Source organism: Hoplias malabaricus, chromosome 8 (assembly GCF_029633855.1).
Source record: "Hoplias malabaricus isolate fHopMal1 chromosome 8, fHopMal1.hap1, whole genome shotgun sequence".
NCBI lineage: Eukaryota > Metazoa > Chordata > Actinopteri > Characiformes > Erythrinidae > Hoplias > Hoplias malabaricus.
In genome coordinates this window covers 25,950,442-25,973,037 of record NC_089807.1, presented here as the reverse complement: position 1 = coordinate 25,973,037, position 22,596 = coordinate 25,950,442, and the positions used below count along the sequence as shown (strand labels likewise).

Sequence of the window (22,596 nt, the reverse complement as noted above, 5' to 3'; positions counted from 1 at the left end):
TTGTGGGTTGAAGTCCCACTCCGGGTGACTGTCTGTGAGGAGTTTGGTTTATTCTCCCTGTGGTCACGTGGATTTCCTCCAGGTACTCCAGTTTCCTCCCACGGTTCAAAAACACACATTGGTAGGTGGATTAGTGGCTCAAAAGTGTCCATAGGTGTGAGTGTGTGAGTGAATGTGTGAGTGTCACCCTGTGAAGGACTGGCACCCCCTCTAGGGTGTGTTCCTGCCTTGCGCCCAGTGATTCTGGGTAGGCTCCAGACCCACCGTGACCCTGAACTGGATAAGCGGTTACAGACAATGAATGAATAATTGAATGATTTTCACTTTTATTTTGTTTTAAGGTTATACACAATTCACATTCCTATAGTATAGAGATATCAAGTCATGATTAATACAAACATCTGTGCCAAGGTGTCTATACTTATCCTTTCATTCATTCATTCAGTATGTCTACCAATCAAAATCTGTATCTGTGTCCTTCAGTATATGCATAAACATGTCTGTAACTACCCAAAGTTATATCTAAGTTTTTAATACAGTTCAAATATTCTACACATCCCTGTTAAAATGCCAAGTATTTGTGATACAAACGACATAATCGATAAATGACAAATCAGATCAATTATAACATAACTATTTCCACATTTGCTGTGACATAACCTGTACAATTCAATTGAAAAATAAACTAAAATCTTTAGGGGAGAAACTAAAAATAAAAAACCTATTCCCCTGGTTGCATTAATATGCACAAGCACAGCCCCAAAGCATAATGCTGCCACCACCATGCTTCACTGTGGGATTGTTGTTCTTTTGTTAATGGACAACATTTTGTTGATGTTTTTGCACCAAAATACATTTGGAATTAGGATCAAAAAGTTCAGCCTTGGCCTTATCAGACCATAAAGTTTTCTCATGCTTTTGGCAGGCCCTATGTAGGTTTTTGCTAAATGTAGCCAGGCTTGAATGTTTTACATTATAAGAAAAAGCTTCTGTCATTCCACCCTAACCCACAGATTTTTTTTACACCAGAAATTCCTGCAGTTCCTTAAGTTTTGTTGTAGTTCTCTTGGTAACGTCTTGGACTGGCTATTATTCAACATGAGCTTAAATATGATTGGTTACACAATAACATCCCCAATTATAAGAAGGTGTACAAACTTACACTAGCAATTTAATTTTTTAGATATTCTTCCCCTTTAAAATATTTCAATATTTGTTCAACTGAATGGTACCAATTATAGAATGAATTAAAGTGGGAATAAAATTTGAAATGATTTGTCTTGGTGTGATATTTTTTAAATCCCAAAATCTGGCATTTTGTGTCCATATTGTTTTTGTTAGTTTCCATTGTTGTCAAAAGAGTTCATCACTATCAGTTCAGTTTTAGAAGCTTATGGAATTAGTCCTACGAACACAAGTGTCATGGGAGGTACAATTGAGATGAGACTGTGGAAGCATGTGCAAATATGAACATGCAGGGACAGAAATATTAAAGTGCACAGGAAACAAAAAGAACCAAAACACTCTCAGACAAAATGAACAACAAACAGTGACTAACAAGAGGGGCTTAAATAATGAGTAAGTTTATATACCTGTGGAGTCACATGACCTCTTAACAGCTCACAGGTGTGCTTGGTGTGTTTAAGGAAGACACTAGGGGATACAGAGCACACAGAACCAATACAGAGTGATCCTGACAACTAGTAGCTTCTTTGTTTGGTTTTATCATTTTCTCCTTTTTAGTTACTATAGTTACTTTAGTTAGTATAAATAAGATTTAGATATTATTAATAAATACATAAAATATTATTATTAATATTTGCTTTCATAGGAGGTGCCTGAATAGTCGCTGCCAGGGGGAAATGTGACTAACAAATTAGAATTAATTCACACCTTCTGTTCATTTGAGCCAAATAACACGAGGTTGAAGGCACAATTATCTTTTGGATTTACTGTAGTTTCCAGATGGCATGTAATTGTATGGGTTTCAGAGAGTAACATATATAGTAGATAGATATATAATGCCATAAATAATGGGAAATAAAATTTCAAGCTGTTAAAATGTTGAACCATTAATATTTGAGAGAAATATTTAGTTATTTTTAATGGATTGCTTTTTACTTTTTGGCATAAGTACAACAACTCTGTATGACACCTGTATAAACTCTGTATAAACCATTTAAAGTGATCACACAGACCTAGTGTTGAAGGAAAGGGCTCAGAAAGCATGCCTGATGCTCAGTTATCTTAACCTCATCCTGGTCTTCAGGTCCAATTTGGAAATTGACTGTGGCTGAAAAAAAAGAGTGTGATAAAGATACAGACAAGAAGAAAAAATGTGTAAAAACATTGACGTTGATGTGGTTGTAACAAGTGTGTGATAAATTTTACATATGTGTGTGCTGTGGTGGTCCATCAGCCTCGTGTTCAGGGCGAATTGTGTGTGAGTGTGTATAATAGACAGAGCGAGTGAGAGAGACAGAGAGAGAGCGTTTCCCTTTCACTGAGGTGCCAAGATGTGGTATCAGAACTAAGATATGTGCACCTGTTACCCTGAAGTACCGCAGACTGTATCTCTGAATCTACACGCTGCAGGTGGCTTCCCCACATAACAGGAGAGAACTAGGGCTGTGTGTGAGGCTGGTTTTCAACGTGACAGGATCTTATAAAAATGCCCTTGTGTGTGGTGTCTCACAGGCAGTGTATGAGTCACTAATTCTTCTAATTGCTACTGTGTACTATGATAAAATGATTGTGATTATTAATTAATGTATTAATATATTTATACATTATTACTATTTTCATCATCACAAGTGTGATAATAAATATTGGGCTCTGTAACTGACAGTCAAACGAACACACTACACGCATCAGTTTTATTAGAGCAGTTACAGCTCAGATAAATCAGAGTCCGTAAGAAGGACTTGTTCATTAAGCCTCTGTTTGAGGTTAGAGCCATCTCAGTTCTGACCCTTAACTAGACCACACAGGAGACAGCACCTGTGTGTGGGTAGATTCAGGGGAAGTCCTCTCAGAACAGCCCCCAACCACGCACACATCCACCCAACCACACAAGCTGGTTTCAACAGCATTTTCCAATGCCCTCCACAGGCCATTAATGGTACTACATTAACAGATTACTTTAACTGCAGCTTCAGATTATTATTTCAAACACTGAAAAAAAGAATATCCTAAAAATAGTGGGGTCAGAAATGTTACTAAAACAGTGGTCAGCAATACTTCTAATGTACCTACACCTTTATGCAAAGTACATCCCACATAATTTCCTACACAAATCCGCTAAATTTTATCCCACTAAATTATTCAGATTGGATGAGAGGTTTTTCTTTGGAACTGGGATGATGGTAGATGTTTCCATGTGTTCAGGGATCAGACTGAAGAGGTTTCAGAAAGAACAGGTGTAGTAGGAGTGCATAGGTTTCTAGTACCCTATGTATTCCATCCAGCCCTGGAACCTTGTTTGGCTTTTTTTGGTGCTCCTCTTGCACAGTTGAGGTTCGCGTTTAATTTGCATGTAAATTTTGATTAAAAAGAAAAAGGTTTTGATTGTTCACCCGCTATTTTGCCAACAGACAGCTCAACATGCTTGGAGGAGAACAAAAAACTGCATGGGCTTGGAAATTACCCCTAGTCTGACACATTGAAGCGGGTGTACTACCCACTATGCTACACCAACCACATATAATGTATATAATTTATGTGTAACACAAGAAAGTCTTGAAGATGCACAACCACAGCCATGGCTAAGCTTTAGATGGATGTGTAAGCTTTAGAGATGTAAGGAGACAGGAAACATCTGGTCAAGAATTGTTAAAACACCATATTAATAGCATGTTATAATGTTTCTAAAGCACTAAATATGTGTGCTATGATATAGACTGTGCATATTTTATTCCTCAACTAATAAGGCACCTTTAAAATTTGGAATAAAATCACTGAGAAATATACCAAGAATTTATTTTCACCAGATTGTGATGGGGCAATCAAACCACATTAGTAAGATGTCAGACAGAATTTGAACTCATTCAGCTTTTTAATTTTTTTAAATAGAGAGGAAATCCGATGCTTCACTGTAGCTGTATACAATTCTGTAAGCAGAAAAACCTCTGAAAAATGCTTATGGATGTATGTCTGCCAGGTGGGACAATAAATGAGAACATACCTGATTATATGTATTAGCTTTACAGCATTACAGAGAATCAAACCATTTATTCATATTCTGTAACAGCTTTATACTTTTCAGGGTCACGTAAGGCAGGAACACACCCTGAACAGGGCACCACACACACATCTCTGTACACTTTTGAGCAGCCCATCCAGCTACTAACCCTTGTTTGGGCGGAGACCCATGCAGACACTAGGAGAACACACCAAACTTCTCATGGAGGCCTAGCTAAAACCCACAACCCGAGAACCATGGAGCTATGTGAGTGTGGCACTGCTTGTTGCCCTGCCAAGTGTTACAAATACCTTTAAATGAACAAAATGTAGGTGGACATTGATCAATAATTAATGCTCCATTCTTCTACATTATAAAAAATATACCATCATATTTCAGTTTGAAATGCTTATCAAATGTAAACATCCATGGTTTTTGAAAGAAAACCTGCAGCAACATAGTGTGGTTGTTGATGAAACTGTTAGATATGACGCGTGATGAGGGTAAGAATTGGGTTTAATTATTAAAATCACTTTTACTTAATCTAATATTTTTGAAGTTATTTAATAAATGCAAACACAGCTGATTTGTAGAAAAATAGTCTGCAAATTGCAACTTAGACTTCTTGCCTGAGGACATTTATTTGGTACACTCAAAAATGTTTTGCCTTCATAAGCATTCACTACATCCTAAGATAGCCCCGTTTAAATGGCCCAGATTTTGTCTGTGGTATTCTGATTGCTATCTGCCAAATGTTGGCATAAGGAAAGAAATTGGGTGTCTATGTGTGTGTGTAATATACATGGAATCAAATATTTAAAATGTCATTTTCGCAAGCTCGCTGGTGCATAACTCTTTGTTTCTCTTGGGTGTGTTTTTGCTGTAGCCCCACTTTGAAAATCACCTGCCCCTGCACATACATACGCAGCAGCCTGTGGGTGTTTATTTTGAATGTCAGCCGTTTTCCTGTCAACATATGCGATTCTTTACCATGCTGAACAACAAAATGCACCAGACCACCAGATTCTTTGATGATAAGCAGAAGCCTGTCTTGAGAGACTAGGGCTACTAGAGTACCAAACTACGGCATTTACAGATAAAAACTGAATAGAACTTTCTGGCCTTTCTTCACCAAGTAACTGTAGTAGTACTCCTACAAGAAAAATCTGCTCCTTCCAGGAAATGTGTGGTGGTGAACCATTTAAAAAGACAGACACTAATGTTCCAATAGCTTAGATTCTGCCAAGAAGTGGTTCCAGTCCAATGTGGACAATGTCTAGAATTGTGGGGAACTGCAGTTCTCTCTCCGATATTTTTTAAGGTGCAACTGTATGTTTGAGGAGAAACAACTGTTGTTTTTAAGCAGCTGAAGCTAAACTTGTTTTTTTTTTTTTATTCACTGTTTGAATTACCAAAGAAACTGATTTGCTGCTTGAGTTGTTTGGCTTTGCAGCACCGTTGGCCTGTGTTATTGCAGGAATCAAACAATATCCTCATTTCTTTTCATGATTTTCAAAGTTTAGAAGTCTCTTCGCCAGCCTAGCATGTCTCATTGAGCCACTTTGTTTTTTTACTTGTTTACTGACACAGGGTCTTTGTAAACACATTAGACCATTTTCCAGTGTGCAAACAGACTGCAGAGCTAACAAATGGTGAGGAAAAATCTTCTGAATTATATAAAAGGTTTTTTATATAAAGTGATTAAAATCACAAACATCACTTTTAAGTTGAAATATTTATAGACTTAAAGCAAGATAGTAAGATTTGGTAATTTTGGTCCTGGGCTCCCCTTAGAGTCACAAATATAAAAGCTATAAATGTTCCAAATAGATGACTATGTAGACCTCTCACTAAGCGTGTTTGTTTAAGTAATTAATTAATCTGAATCTGAATTTTATTGACAATACATCTCTGATTGCACACTATTATGAAATCTCAGAGCAGCTGTTTGACTGGCATTTATTTTTTATAATTTTTACATCACAAACTTTGAATTTCCAAAACAGGTTAATGTTGTATTTTCTCATCTAAGAAGTCCCCATTAGGTCTAAGACATGGCGAGTCCTTGTGCTCTCTTTGAAGCTGTAATAAAAACATTTCTTGTGCGTGGGCCCAAAAAAGCGCAAACATTTCCTCCTTCTTTCTCTCTTGCTCTCTCTCTTTATCTCTGGGGATACCATCTTTGGAGAGAACCCTGCAACCCTTCCACCCACGCACATTCAAAAACACAAACACATACACTCACATAAAGCCACATGTAAAGAGGCTAGAGCGCAGCAGATGCGGGGAGGCCGAGAGTCCCCCTGTAAACGGGATGTTCTCTGTGGTGAACAGACTCTCCACACGTCACTGCCGGTGTATGCTCTTCACGTTCATTTGTAAGCTTGCTTGTTTTCTCCTCTTTTTCCCTCATGACCACATAAATGGCTTGCATAGTTGCATCCTGTTTTGATCTCAGCACCCCTTTTTACACTTAAATGGTTACAAACAGTGACAAACTCTCAAGAGCACTTAGTAGCCACAATAATAAACTGCATAAATTGGCAGTTGTTTACCACTGTTCATGGCTAATATAAAGATGATGTTTAATAGCATTAAAATTACTCATTAACGTCTCACCCACACACACACACACACACATTGTCCTACCTTTGTCTGTAGTGCACTGCTGTCCAAGCTCTAAGAAGGAAAGGTGACATGAAAACAAGAATAAAGAATACAACAGTTACAAAAACACTGGGTAAGTGACTCCTGGGGTCCCCCTAGAGTTTCAGAGTGTAAATCATTATTACAGCTCTGTCTGGAAATCAAGGGGGAGGGCAGGTGTTTTTTTTCCCCTTCAGAAGTTACATAGTGCAGTTTCTGCAGTGCATGCCCAATATAGCAATGACAGAGGTTCTGTTCTCCCTACTGCAGGTCAGTGAAGCCTAACAATGATATTGAAGCTGTAATTATAAGGTAAAAACATTATCTAGTATTACTTTAATATACATTTTAAATATAATTTTTCCTTTCAATCAAGGCTTTTAGTTTGGGCTTTTTTCACCCTCCTTAATTGAGTAATTTTCAATCACACCTCTAAGTTAGGATTAGCCCAAACACATGATACCACCAAGTTAAGAAGGTGAAGGCTAGAATATTTGAAGCTGACTCCACTTATTCCTGAAATGCTGAAAACACAACATCATTAGACAAGTCAACACATTTGGAGGAGAATGCTGACAAACTGATAAGCCTGTAAATCTGAGATGCATTGACTAGAACTACTTTGTGACATAAGTGTCATCCTCTTTTACCTTCCACTTTTCTGTTTGTATCAGTTCAAATGAATGGGTTTTTTGTCAAGTGGTTTTAAGAAAAAATGTGAGGTACGGTATGGACATAGATTCTTTATTTTTGTTTTCCTTGCCCTCCAAGATGCTTTCAAAACTGTTATCCATCACCAGCATTGGAAGACACATCTACCTACTACAATACAAATAGTGATACCAGTGGCATTAGGAAAACTAACAAACAAATACAGACCTTTATACACCTGCTCACTATCAGAAGCACAATCATAAACTGTTAAGCTGTTATACAATACCACCTCACGTAACTCATGCAATTGTCCCGTTTGGTTAGGCATTCCTGTCATTTATACTCTGTTTATCAAAGAATGAACAGATTGCAAATGAAAAAAATATAAAATAACGGAACAAACTAAGGGCACATTGTGTTGCTTCTTGAGTACACTTTATTTCCAAATGTTTCTTATTAGTGAATTCAGCTAGGTTGAGGTGCACGCATATTGTTTAAATGCACTGTAAAAGACTTCCAATCCAATTAATTATTTTAAATTCAGAGAACATTACCTCATGATTTGCTAAATCTCCAAACTCTTGCCACATTGTAAAAAAGTCTGGTGTTCAGCTCTAGCTCTGCAAATGGGAAACAAACAAATTGGTTCAGACAGAGAAACTCATTACTTTTCCAGCCAATCAGCAACAGAGCCAATCAGCCCAGGGTTGTTACCTTGGCATAGTGTGTGCATGAATTTTGAGGGCAGAGCTTCTGAAGGAAGTTTGTTTGTTTTGCCGTTGAGTTTAAATTTCTACAGTCATTCTCCATAATTGTATACAGCACCTTTAACCTCCACAGAAATGCACTGACCAATAGAAAGGGATACTTAGGAGGTGCTGTACATGAGCTTAAGTTCACCATACCCAAGCATCATTCACCATAACTAAGCATCACGTAGACAGGATTGTGATGAAGTATTAATTATCCAAAATTAGTATTTGAACTCATATTCTTGTGGTTCTGAGTAATCAAATGTTCACAGAAATATTCAAACATTTACTGTAAAATTTTGCAAGAAAACTATAGAAGCTCTTTCATAAGAGCTATTGAATGGGCAGGTGTCCATATAGATGACAATATAGTCTAACTGTACCTTTGGCTTTTGATACTATATGATACTCTACTGAATGAGGTCACTGTGGATTACACTGTGCAATAAAATTAATCCTTAGTTAAATTAAGAGACTGAAATTATTTGGAAATCGTACTGGTGGTTTCAGTAACAAGTAGCCTAAAATGTTAGTCTTATATGTAGGGTGTTGGAAATTATAGGGTGGAACAAACAGTGCACACCAAGATTTAAAAGAGCTGAACTGACAGTGTTCTCACATTAACCTTTAAAACAATATACTCAAAGCACTCAGCAGAAAAGCATTTATTTTAACAAACCACTAGACCAGTTCTTGGCTGTTTGCTAATATTATTACACTGCATGTGTCCCCCAGTAGCCTAACTGAGGCTCACTCACTCACTTAAAGGGGCACACTGACTTAGAAACAATGGACTAGATATACTACAGTATATCAGAAATATACCTCTATTCCAGAGAAGCTTTACAGAAGCTTGTGGTAGAAGCTGAAGCTTAGGAGCGCCCCCATGTGGTAAACATTGTGTTTGCTGTACAAAACATAGTGATGAGTGATAGGCCGCACCAACTGTCTGTAGTTACATATGCTCAATCATTGGATCTCCTGAAATCAAAAGTATTAAAAGGTAAAAATATACGTTTTTTCAGCCTTAATAGACTATACATTTCTTGAAAAAATAGGGAACGCATTACATTTTGAAACATTTGTGTGAAATTTTGATTCAGCCACAAAAACTTTAGTGAAGTCATGAACTGATTTTGAGTGATTAGTTGTGAATCACAAAAGCCACTCCAACTCATCTCAAAGTTAGAGGCCCAACACTCAAGAGAATGCAGTTTTATTGCTAAACAATCCAGTGAAGAAGTGCTTTATACCCCTCTAGCTCATGCTTGGCTGGGGATGATGGGGCATGATGACCTTAAGTCCATGTGAAGCTGTTCTAGTTTCTCATTCTATTGGTCAATGTTTTTTTTCTGTGGAGATTATAAGCTGTTTGTGTGGCCTTTAATGCATGTATAAATAGTGGATTTTTAAATAAAAAAATACATAGGATTTGGTGTACAATATAGTTTCTGTCTAGTTCATTTTTACAATAATAATGTGTTTCTTTAGTTTAACAGCACATTTTCCCAATGAAAGTGTGTTCTTTCACAGCGAATCTAGGAAAAGATAAATAATGTTAAATATGTAACCCTTTATTAACATGACTTGTCTCATTTACAAAGAAATTACATTTTTTGGAATTCTAAAATAGTTATGGCAGTTGTGACAGTTAAGAGTGCTGTTTTGTTGGACATTATTTATTATTTGTTTTATTTATACACATACCTCAAAAAGTATAGATGTGATACTATTGTATTTTGAAAATACTGTTTGCAATAATGAATTTGACCAATGCCACCATGCTGTATACTAACATATATAGATTTATGTTTGTATTGAATAGTGCATGAAAGTACAGCTTAAATGTTGGGTGAGATTCTCACCTTCATGGCAGCCATAGCCTAAACAGTAAAGGTCAGGGGGTTAGGGGTTGCCAGCATGATGTTAAACTGTTTAGCATTATTTTTGACCAACCAGCTTCATGTGTAAAGAGACCTTAATTATTTAATGCAGCTGTGGACAGCTAGCACATAATTTCAAATGCTGAGTGAGTAGGGAAGAGCAAGATTCATCTTACCTACTAATAGAGACAGAAGCTACTTCCCACATACAGGGCCAGTGCTCAGGCTGTTGCATTATTTCAAGCCACTTACTGACTCTTACAAATACAGTTTAAAAAGAGCTATGTCTACAATCACTCAAATCTTTAATTACCCTGAAAATATAAAATTGAGTCCAGTTGAGGATATTCATTTTTTTTGGCGTATTCTGCACCATCATTCTGTAGTACCATTATGCATCCTTTTAAAAACAAGGGCCTTTTTTGTGCTGAATTTGATCAATAATCAACTTAAATTTAATACATTCTCAGTAATCTAATACAGTATCTCATTATCAGTAAAATATTCTTACATTAATTCAAGTTAAGTGCAAAAATTATAATACATTTCTGGGTGGCAATCCCTTATTGCCAAAGGATTATAATAGTGTATTCAACAACCCTTCAGTTTACTCAGTTAATAAGCCACTGGTTCACACATTTTAGAACATAAACTGTCACAAGCACAAGCAGACCCTCTCCATCTGTAAAGCGATCTCTGACTTCCTGACAAACAGGAAACAGTACAGTATGTTCAGCTGGGCCTCTACCTGCCAGAGAGTCACACAATGTGGCTGTGTGCTCTGAGTTCCTCTCTTTCCTCCAAACCAACAATTGCAGTTTATTGTCCCTTTGATCAAAACAATAGTATCTAGTGCTGGCTTCCAGTAAGATCTACAAGATTTGTGGCCTGTAAGACTAGCAGATGGTGATGAGGGGTTGTGCAAAAAAACATTCTGGATATTCTAATATGATGTTATCATAACTTGGATAAAGTAGTTTATTCTGATTCTGATAATTCCTTATGATTGCAAGTTAATACTGACTATTCCTTTATAAATGTAAAAAAGAAATCACAGTAACAAATCCTATATTTTGTAAAACCCATTCCTGCCAGCAACTGTGTAAAAACACTTAGAAGATTTAGAAGCTGTAATTTGTTTCAGGCCTACTTTGAGTATTCGTCTATATTCCAAACTTAGTCAAGGTTAAAAGCTAATAATGTCAACTAAATATACTTACTTTGAAAGTAGTGGGTAAACATGATTCTCAGACTGCACAATACTAATTTGTCTAGAAGGTATGACCTTGGTATTAAAATTTTCACATCCAATTGGTGGCTCCGTACACACCGAAATAAAACATTATAAAATAAACATTCTCATTCTCCCTGATTACACAACAGTATTTCTCAGTATCTGAGAAACTGGTGCATAAACCATTTTTCAAAGCTGTATGCATTTATTTGTTCAAAACCTTTAGAATAAGCAGAAATATATAAACAAACATTCAGTTTGTGTGTATGAGTGTGATTACAAAAAGTCCAGTTCTTACTGGTTATATTTAATAGTTACTTAGTGTTTTAATTACAGTACAGACATTTATTAAATGCTTTATTAAATTAAATTGTGTGAAATATTAAACATTAACACATCCATGCATTGACTCTTGGGGAATATTTCTAAGTGTATTCTAACCAAGATGTTTATGAAATGGTGTCTTTTAAATGGAAAACAAGTTGGAGAACAAGTTGGGAAAACTGTGCAAAATGTCATAAAAAACGAAAATCCAATCATGTGCAAACCATTTAAAACCTATATTTAATTGTAGATTAAGTCATAGTTTAAAGACCATATTTTAAGTGTTTAAACTGAAGAAATTTATAGTTTATTAAAAAAAAAATTGACCATTTTGAATTTGATACCCTCAACACATTACAAAAACATTTGGGTGCATGTTGATGCAACCCAGTGGTTATAACTCTGTAAGCATTTGGGAAGACCAGTTGAGACCAGTTGTTGTAGTTTTGAAAGTGAAATATTTTCCAGTTCTTGCTTGCAATAGAATTTCAGCTACTCAACAGTTTGGGTTCTCGAATATAGTGTTTTAATAATGCAGCATTAATGAATGCAGCATTGTTTTTCAGTGGGTGATAATTTTGGACTAGTTTAGAACCTGGACTATTTTACTAAGTGACCATGATGTTGTCTTACTGAAATAAGCAAGGACGTCCCTGCAAGTCACCTATGCCATGTGCACTAGTGCACACCCGTACCATCACAGATGTTGAATTTTGAACTGTGTTCTTATAACCCAAGCTGGATGGTCCCTTTCGTCTTTAGCCCAGAGGATGCAGCATCCATGATTTTCAAAAATGAATTTTAGGTTTTGATTCGTCAAACCACATGGCACTTTTCCACTTTGCCTCTGTCCATCTTAAATAAGATTGAGACCAGAGAACGAGGTAATGTTTCTGTATCCTGTATATATGTGTTTTGTTCTTTGCATATGTGAGTTTTAACTTGCATTTGTGGATGCGGTGACAAACTGTGTTCACAGACAGTGGTTTTGGGAATTGTTTCTGAACACATGCAGTGATTTACATTAGAGAAATGTTTCTGTGTTTAATTCAATAATGTTGAGAAATGTTATAATTGAATTGTTTCACTATTTGGCTGCAAAATATGGTGGATCACTCGTCTTTACTTGTCTATGCTCTTTTTAAACTGAAACAGGTCTCTGTCCTGTTGCCAATTAACCTAATTTATTTTTTGTAGCATTACAAACATTTTTGGAATATGTTGTTGGCATCAAATTAAAAATAGGCATATATTTAAAAATAAATAAATGAAACCTTTTTTTTTTAGTTTAAACTTATGAAATATTATCTTTTATGTATTCAAAATTAAATACATTAAATTATTAGTACATAATTGCATTTTTTTTATTTACATTTTGCACAGCTTCCAAATTGTCTGGAAATGGTGTTGTAATTACTAGTACTTGCTCAGACCTGTACACAAAAAAGTGGAATTTCTTTGTTTTGTTTTGTTTCATGTCAACTGAAGTTACTACTGGCCGCATGTCTTCACCCTGGTCACAAATTGGCACAATAAAGCAGTGAGGACTTCAGAGAAAAACAGAAATTAAACTTTACTGTAAATTGTCACGCACTCGTCCTGTCATACCTGTTTTCCCCGCCATGTGTTCTCTCTGCACATGGCTCTGTCTGTTGTTGTCTATGTCTCCGCCCATGTCCCGCCTTTATCCCGCCTCCTTGTCCATATTCCTTGTTATCTGTTTCAGGTGTGTCTCGTTTGTATGTAGTATTTAAGTTCCCTTGTGTCATTTCCTGGTATCGGTCATTCGTTTTGTTTCCAAAGTCATGTGGTGTTGTTTCTTTCCTACTCGAAGTCTAGACGTTGTGTTTCCTAGTCATGTCGTTTCATTTCCTAGTCATGTCGTTTCATTTCATAGTGTTTTCTAGTCATGTCGTTTTGTTTCCTTTCAATTCCCAGTCATGTCATTTCTTTCCTGTATGTCTTGTTATTTTGCCTCCAATGTTTCCCTGTCATGTTGCTTAGTCTGGTCTGTTTGTCTCTATCGTTTCTTGTTTCATTTCCTTGATCTTGTCGTTTCCGTAGTTGCCTGTCTTTATTTTGTTATGTCTTTTGTTTTATTAAAAGTACTGTGTTTTAGCGAGTGTGTCCGTCTCCATCAGTCCGCCCCGCTAATCGTGACAGAATGACCGATCAAAAGGATGCAGCTAACACGTACATACCACCGGATAAAGCCATGAAAATGGCAGAAGATTTACTGGCCATAAGGGTGGGTGATCAACCTGCTATCCTGCAATCTTATCTGGGAATACCTGCAGAATTTGAAGGAGGTACCAACTGCAAAGGTTTTATATTCCAATGGAGAAACTATTTTGAATATTTAACCTGTCCTCCTCCTCCTGACTTTATTCGAATCATGTTTATGAAATCTCTCCTTAGAGGAGAGACGTTACAGTGGGCTGAAGCCTTAATCAAGGAAAGGGCCAATGATATTAATATAGAGACCTTTTTTGAACTCCTAAACGAGAGATTCTCACTGCTCCTAAACTAGAGATTCTGCTCCTGAGAATTACCCCCTCAGGTCCGGGGAAATCTTTGGGGCGGGGGTTGAGGGTAGGGGCTGTTAGCCTCAAAGTTAGCCACTTCTGTCTCCGTGAATGCGGCACCCGCCGCTCCTGTCTCTGTTAAGGCGGCACCTGGCGCTCCTGTCTCCGTAAAGGCGGCACCAGCCACTCCTGTCCCCGAGAAGGCGGCTTCCACGGCCGCTCTGTCCTGTTGCCAATTAACCTAATTTATTTTTTGTAGCATTACAAAAATTTTTGGAAAATGTTGTTGGCATCAAATTAAAAATAGGCATATATTTAAAAATAAATAAATTAAACCTTTTTTTTTTAGTTTAAACTTATGAAATATTGTCTTTTATGTATTCAAAATTAAATACATAATTAACTGCCGCTCCCATCCCTGAGAAGGCGGCTTCCTCAGCCGCTCCTGCTCCAGAGAAGGTGGCTCCTTCAGCCGCTCCTGCGAAGGCGGCGTCCCTCGCCGCATCTGTTCTTGCGAAGGTGGCGTCCCCCACCCCGTGACTGTGGCTCCGGCCGCTTCTGCACCCGTGACTGTGGCTCCGGCCGCTTCTGCACCAGTGACTATGGCGCCGGCCGTTTCTGCACCCATGATTGTGGCTCCGGCCGCTTCTGCACCCGTGACTGTGGCTCCAGCCACTTCTGCACCCGTGACTGTGGCTCCGGCCACTTCTGCACCAGTGTCTATGGCTCCCGCCACTTCTGCACCCGTGACTGTGGCTCTGGCCACATCAGTTCATGTCAGTAGGTTGGCCCCAAGGACTTCGGGGCCGATCCCCAGAACTGTGCCCAGGCTGGTTCCTCAGACTTCCCCACAGACTTTTGCCAGTCCTGGGCATCCCCCAGTTGTTTTTGTTCCTCTGTCTGTTCCTGTCCTGGTTCCTGTCTCTGTCCTCGTCCCTGTGTCTGCCTTTCTCTGGTCCTGTCCCTGTCACTGTGTTTGTGTCTGTCCCCGTAAACGTCCTGGTCCCTGTTCCCCTGCCAAGTCCTCCTGTTAATCCAGTCCAGTCCCCATTTCAACCCTCTGTCCTGTCTCAAGTCTTGTCTCCAGTCCAGTCCCTGTTCCAACCCTCTGTCCGGTCTCCTGTCCAGTCCCAGCACCCAGCCTCTGTCCAGTCACATGCCCCTGTCCAGTCTTCCGTCCCAGGTCCTGTCCTGTCCTCAGTCTTGTCCTGTCCCAACCCCAGTCTCCTGTCAAGTTTTGTGTTTCCACTCCTGTCCTGTCTAGTCCATTCCAGTCCCTAGTCCCGTCTCCTGTTTCATTTTGTAAGTCACCTGTCCAGTCTCTTGTTTAGTCTCCTGTCACTACCCTTTGTCAGTCTCCTGTCCTGTCCCGAGTCTAGTCTCCTATTTCCGGTCCTGTCGTGTCCCCAGTTCCTGTGTCTGTTCCTGTCTTGTCCTGAGTCCTGTCTCCTAATAGTTGTCTCCTTGTCTTGTCTCCTCCTTGTCTTGTCTTAGTCTGTCTTGTTTTCCGTGCTCTCTCCTGCACCAGCTCCTGGGGTGTCTAGGTGTACACGCCCCAGGAGTTGCGCGTTCAGGAGGGGGCATCTGTCACACACTCGTCCTGTCATACCTGTTTTCCCCACCATGTGCTCTCTCTGCACATGGCTCTGTCTGTTGTTGTCTATGTCTCCGCCCATGTCCCGCCTCCTTGTCCATATTCCTCGTTATCTGTTTCAGGTGTGTCTCGTTTGTATGTAGTATTTAAGTTCCCTTGTGTCATTTCCTGGTATCGGTCATTCGTTTTGTTTCCAAAGTCATGTCGTGTTGTTTCTTTCCTACCCCAAGTCTAGTCGTTGTGTTTCCTAGTCATGTCGTTTCGTTTCCTAGTTATGTCGTTTCGTTTCATACTGTTTTCTAGTCATGTCGTTTTAATTCCTTTCAATTCCCAGTCATGTTGTTTCTTTCCTGTAAGTCTTGTTATTTCGCCTCCAATGTTTCCCTGTCATGTTGCTTAGTCTGGTCTGTTTGTCTCTATCGTTTCCTCATTTCATTTCCTTGATCTTGTCATTTCCTTAGTTGCCTGTCTTTGTTTTGTTGTATCGTTTGTTTTATTAAAAGTACTGTGTTTTAGCGAGTGTGTCCGTCTCCGTCAGTCTGTCCCGCTAATCATGACATAAATACATTTAATTCATTCCATATATACTGTATAGTAATGCAGGTTTTACTCAATTAAATTTAAGTACATTATTCATGTTTATGGACACTTGTGAGGTCTACTATCATAAGCACTTTTGAATGGGTATAATGTTGCCCCTGTTGTAATGTACTGTTATAACTTTCTACTACTTTTTATTTATACTTTTTTATTTTAACTAAAAGAGTGCAAATTTATTTGTGGGAAAGTTGTATACCAGAGGTCATTTGCATCATAACACTGCAAATCTCAAAGAGACAGAGAGTAGTGACATTGTGTTTATAAAAATAGTTCCTTATTTTCATAATTTTACATCACCTCTGGTGAATGAGGTGTATGTAGGTCAAGACAGCCTGGATACACTATACTCTGATTTTATATGAGTGCCATATCTGGATGTATTCATTTGTAGGCATAGGCAATAAAACCGCATACACACATAGACATGTCATTGATACGAAAACAATAAGAACATTATTTGATAAAATATTCAATAGTTCCACTCATATAAATTAAATGGGAACCAGGAAAGTACATAAAGAATATGCAATGTTTAGATGTATAAACACATCCAAAATGTGCTCTTGCCCTGGTTTTTAGGCCCCGTACACACAGATCTGGATATTTTTAAACACCTGTCAGTTTTTGAAAATATTCCATCGAGATAAATATGAAAATAACTGCATTACCATGCCTGTAACATGTGCCTGGTTTTGTATTTTGTTTTCTATTGTTTCTTGTTTGTGCTACTCTCATCATGTGATTTGTTTTAGTGTCACATGTCTTGATAAGTTCCCAGGTCTTGCTTGTCTGTGGTGACACTTTAGAGTCTATTTTTCATGGTCAAGTTACCAGGTTTTCTGTGTTGATACTGTTTATTGTCTTTTGTTCCTTGTTTAGGCCTCTTGTTTAGTGTTTAACTTCTGTATTAAGTGTTTAACCTTCTAGTCCTCTGTATAGCCATCTTGTCTTTTTGTACAGCTCTGTTTCGATTTTCATGCTGATCTCTGTTATCTTTTTATTTCAATTTGTAAATAATCTGCACTTACCTCCTTCCTGCTCCTCATTCCTTGTCTCACGACACAGCCCAAGTGACAGAATGACTGACCTTCATAAGGAAGAATTGAGGTGGAGTAGCAGATACATGCAGGTCAATGAGGATCCAGTCAATTTGGAGACCCATGCATTCTTAGAATCCCCACATTCACTCAAAGCAGTTGTTGCTTCAGCCCAAAATGGAGATCAAAGAGGATATCCTGTTCTGAAAAGAACCCGGCCCTGTGTCCAGTCTCCAGCACAGCTTCCGTCACAGTGCTGAGACTCCAGAGAGCACCTCATGTGCAGTGCCAGCTCTCAGAGCACCTGCCCTTCAAGCAGCCCAAGCCCCTGCCTCAGTGGACATTGTTGCAGGACCTCCTTTCACCATGGATTTTGCCGCAGGGCCCCCTCTTCCCGAGGACATTGCTGCAGGACTGCTTGCTGCCCCATTTCTGTGACTGTGGCACACGCCTCTCCTGTACCTGTGCAGGCAGTGCCCGCCGCTCCTGTTCCTGTGACTGCAGCACCTGCTGTTCCTGTTTCTGTTCTACTGGCAATCATCACTGCTTCTGTTCCCATGTCGGCCTCGCCAGCCGCTTCCATTCCTGTGACTGCGGTTTCACCTGCTTCTGCCTCTGCTGCCAAGGATATGGCAGCAAGGCCCACGCTGTGTAGCATCCTGGACAATTCCCAGTATGGTCATCTGGTCATTCCCCAATGAAGCCCAGCCAGTGTCCACTGTGAACATTGGGACAATACCCAGCTCTGAGTCAAGGATTTTTCTCCTGTTTTGTTTTTTGGTTTCTTTGTGTCTGTTTTCTTTTATTTTGTATGTGTTCTGTTCTCAGTGTGTAGATTATTATGCTTTGGTTAATGAATATAAGTTGGGTTTGTCTAGCATTATTTTTGCTGTGTGGCTCAAATATTGGTTTCTGTGTTTTGACTCGTGTCCTGCCTTATGTTCTTGTTCATTAGTCTCCTGTCTCTATATAGATATATGCCTTTGTTCTATCCATCCATCCATCCAGCCATTATCCACCGCTTATCCGGGTCCGGGTCACGGGGGAAGCAGTCGGAGCAAAGAAACCCAGACCTCCCTCTCCCCAGCCACCGCCTCGAGCTCCTCCGGGGGTATACCGATGTGTTCCCAGGCCAGTCGAGACATGTAGTCTCTCTAGCATGTTCTTGGTCTGCCCCGGGTCCTCCTCCCTGTTGGACATGCCTGGAACACCTCACCAGGAAGGCGTCCAGGAGGCATCTGTACCAGATGCCTGAGCCACCTCAACTGGCTCCTCTCGACGTGGAGGAGCAGCGGCTCCACTCTGAGTCTCTCCCGGATGTCTGAGCTCTTATCTCTGTCTCTAAGGGAGAGTCCAGACACCCTGCGGAGGTCCCGGCTCAATGAAGATGGAATCCTGAGACCACCAAACCGGACACTTTCCACCACTTGGCTATGCCGAGAAATTTTGTCCATAAAAATTATGAACAGAACCGGTGACAACGGGCAGCCCTGATGGAGTCCAAATCCGACTGGAAACCAGCCGGACTTACTACCAGCCATACAAACCTGACTCCTGCTCTGTTTATACATGGACTGGATGGCTCGTAGCAAAGAGCCCAGTACCCCATACTCCCAGAGCACCCCCCACAGAATATCCAGAGGGACATGGTCGAATGCCTTCTGCAGATCCACAAAACACATGTAGACTTGTTGATCAAACACCCACACTCCCTCCAGGATCTTAGTGAGGGTAAAGAGCTGGTCCTGTGTTCCACAACCAGGGCGGAATCCACATTGTTCCTCCTGGATCCAAGGTTCAACTATCAGTCGGACTCTCTTCTCCGGTACCCCCGCATAGACCTTACCGGGGAGGCTGAGGAATGTGATCCCTCTATAGTTGGAACATACCCTCCGATCCCCCTTTTTAAAAAGGGGAACCACCACCCCAGTCTGCCAGTCCAGAGGCACTGCCTCCGATGTCCACACGATGTTGCAAAGACGTGTCAGCCAGGACGGCCCCACAATATCCAGAGCCTTGAGGACCCCAGGGCAAACTTCATCCACCCCTGGAGCCCTAGTTTTCCTACCACCTCGGCCACCTCAGCCCCAGTGATAGACGAGCCTCCCTCACCCGGGGTGTCCACCACCGAGTGCGGGAATTGCTACCCCGACAGGCACTGATAACCTTGCAGCTACAGCTCCGTTCAGCCGCCTCAACAATAGAGGTCCAGAACATGGCCCATTTGGACTCAATGTCACCGTTCCTCCCAATCACTCCCCTCCAGGTCTCACTGTCATTACCCACGTGAGCGTTGAAGTCCCCCAGCAGAACAATGGAGTCCCCAGATTGAGTGTTCTCCAGCACCCCCTCTAGGGTCCCAAGAAGGCATGGTAATCTGAACTGCTGTTCGGTGCATAAGCACAAACAACCATTAGAGCCCTTTCCCCAACCTGAAGGCGCAGGGAAATTACCCTCTTGTCCACTATGGGGGGGCTATGAGAAAGCCCCACTCCTGCCTTACGCCTCTCACCCTGGGCAACTCCAGAGTGAAAGAGCATCTAGCCCCTCTCAAGGACAACCCATACTGTGTGTTGAGATGAGCCCAACTATATCTAGCCAGTACCTCGCAACCTCGCACACCAGCTCAGGCTCTTTTCCCACCAGAGAGGTTACGTTCCATGTTCCAAAAGCCAGTTTCAGTAACCGAGGATCAGAATGCCAGGGCCCCCGACTCCGGCTGCCACACGATCCACAATGCACCAGACTCGGATTACTACCTCTCCCACGGGTGGTGGGCCCATGGGCGAGTGGACCCATGTTACTCCTTCGGGCTGAGCCCAGCCGGACCCCATGAGTGAAAGTCCGGCCACCAGGCCTGGCTCCAGGGTGAGGCCCCGGTAACCCTACTCCGGGCAAGGGAAGCTGTGTCCCTGTTCTTAATCTCTTCATCCTTGTCTTTATGGATCACTTTTTGTCTGGCCCAACATCTAGGACCAAATTGCCTTGGGAGACCCTACCAGGGGCTATTGCCCCCGACAACATAGCTCCTAGGCTCACGCAGGCACGCAAACACGTTAAGGTGGTGATCCGGGGAGGGGTGCCTTTGTTCCTTGTTTTTGTTTTGTTTTCTAGGTGTTTTGTTCTGGCTTCGCCTCTTTTTTTCCTGTTTGGTTTTCACGCCTTAGGTGAGGGGAACTATCACCGTTTTGTCTCTCTGTACTTTGATTTCTATCCTTGTTTTGTGCTTTGTCTTGTTTTTTCCCCACCATGTGCTCTGTTTATGTCAACCATGTGGTTGTGACTCCTCGAGTGATCTCCTGCCACACCTCCTCTGTGTCATGTGACTGATGTTCACAGGTCTCTCCTGATCTCTTGACACTCCCCCTCGTTTGTGTCATGTGACTTTTGTTTTCTAATCAAATGAAATGAAATAAACACTTCGCACATCAGTCTGTGTGTAATGAATGAGTATAATGTACAAGGTTCACCTTTTGAATGGAATTACTGAAATAAATCTACTTTTTTCATTATATTCTAATTTTATTACCAGCACCTGTGTGGCCAGGACCGTAACCACATCTGGGCCTGGGTGTGCCAGCCAGCCAGAGCTAATATTCCCCATGTGCGAGTTCACGTTCGTGGATACACTCTCCTTTCTGACTGTACTGCACAAACACACATTCCCACGAGTCGCGTTCAGAGCTGGAGCGCTTTGGAACAGTTGTGATGGATTATTTGTTTGACACACAAATAATTTGTCTTTCTCAGCTGGAGGGAGGGGCGGATACTCCACAGCCCCAAAACAGAGAACGCACTTCTCATTGGCCGTCATTTTTATTAAGCCAATGAGCAGCCAGATTTGGCTGTCCTTCATTCAGTGCTGTGGCTAATGGAGTCTCAGTCCCACCTACTAGACTGAGAGACCATTTAAAGGCCTTTGCAGGTGTTTTGAGTTAATTAGCTGATTAGAGTGTGGCACCAGGTGTCTTCAATATTGAGGTTTTTCAGAATAAGCTAATTTTCTGACATACTGAATTTGGGGTTTTCGTTAGTTGTCAGTTATAATCATCAAATTAAAAGAAATAAACACTTGAAAGATATCAGTCTGTGTGTAATGAATGAGTATAATATACAAGTTTCACTTTTTCTTGATATTCTAATTTTATGACCAGCACTTGTGTGTGTATATATCTATATCTTATATATATTTTTTTTTAAATTCATGTATGTTTTAGCATCTATTCATACCTAATGAATTATCCCTTCCTCTGCCTTGTGCCAAGATAGAAACAGCTTCAGGCTCTGCAGCTCTGTCTCCTCATCCCAATATCCTCATGCATTTTATGCTGGTATTTGTTGGTTTTTGGTGGTCTAGTGTTGGTATAGCATCTCACCCACTGGTTGCCAGAATCCAAACAATATTCTGCGATGATTTTTTACCAGCAGGGCAATTCATTTTCAAAGTAAATTTCAGATAAATAAAATTTAAATAGTGTGTTTTATAAATATATTATTCATACATTATCATTAACTGCTTATCCAGTTCAGGATAAGCAGTTATATATATATATATATATATATATATATATATATATATATATATATATATATATCTCACCACTCTGGATGTTCACATATCAGCAATAGACTTTTGAAAAATCGGAGGACTTCCCCTTCAAGTTCTGTCAACTATGACCCTGTGCCGTTTTTTGCATGACGAGTCCATTGCATCCCATAGGGGGAGCTTATTCACCCTCAGATCTGAACATGCGCCTCTGTCCATTCACATAATTCGGCTCGCTGTGTCCCGACACTGGTCCGGTCTCTGTTCTTCCATTTCACTGCAGGACGAGTGAGGATACGGAGAGGAAACCATGTGAAAGTGTGGCACATTGTCGAGAAAGTAAATGCAACTCTAGTTGGTCGTTTTGAAGAAATAAGGCAAGATTGTAGAGAATGAGGCTCACTCTCTGGATAGTGGCGCTCTTGGTGCGCAACTGTGCGTCTTTGCATTTCGTGTGTCCGCAGATCTGCCGCTGCTCAGACATGAGCATCAGCTGCAACCGAGCCACCGAGGCGAGAGCAGCTGCCCAGCACAGTGCCGAGCAACACCTGTGAGTTTAATTAAACTAATACTGTCCGAGCTAATGTTTTATTTACATTGGCGGGGGTCGACAAACTGGGG

The 22,596-nt window shown here is 40.4% G+C and overlaps 1 protein-coding gene across 1 annotated transcript in view; it reads left to right on the top strand.

Annotated features, from left to right (window-relative positions):
- Positions 1-22,207: 22,207 nt before the first annotated feature.
- Positions 22,208-22,596, top strand: part of lhcgr (luteinizing hormone/choriogonadotropin receptor) — a 56,501-nt gene continuing 56,112 nt past the window's right edge. Inside the window, exon 1 of the mRNA XM_066678470.1 lies at positions 22,208-22,525. Coding sequence (XP_066534567.1) covers positions 22,368-22,525 — 158 coding nt within the window. The 5' untranslated portion in view covers positions 22,208-22,367. The remainder of the gene's footprint in view (positions 22,526-22,596) is intronic.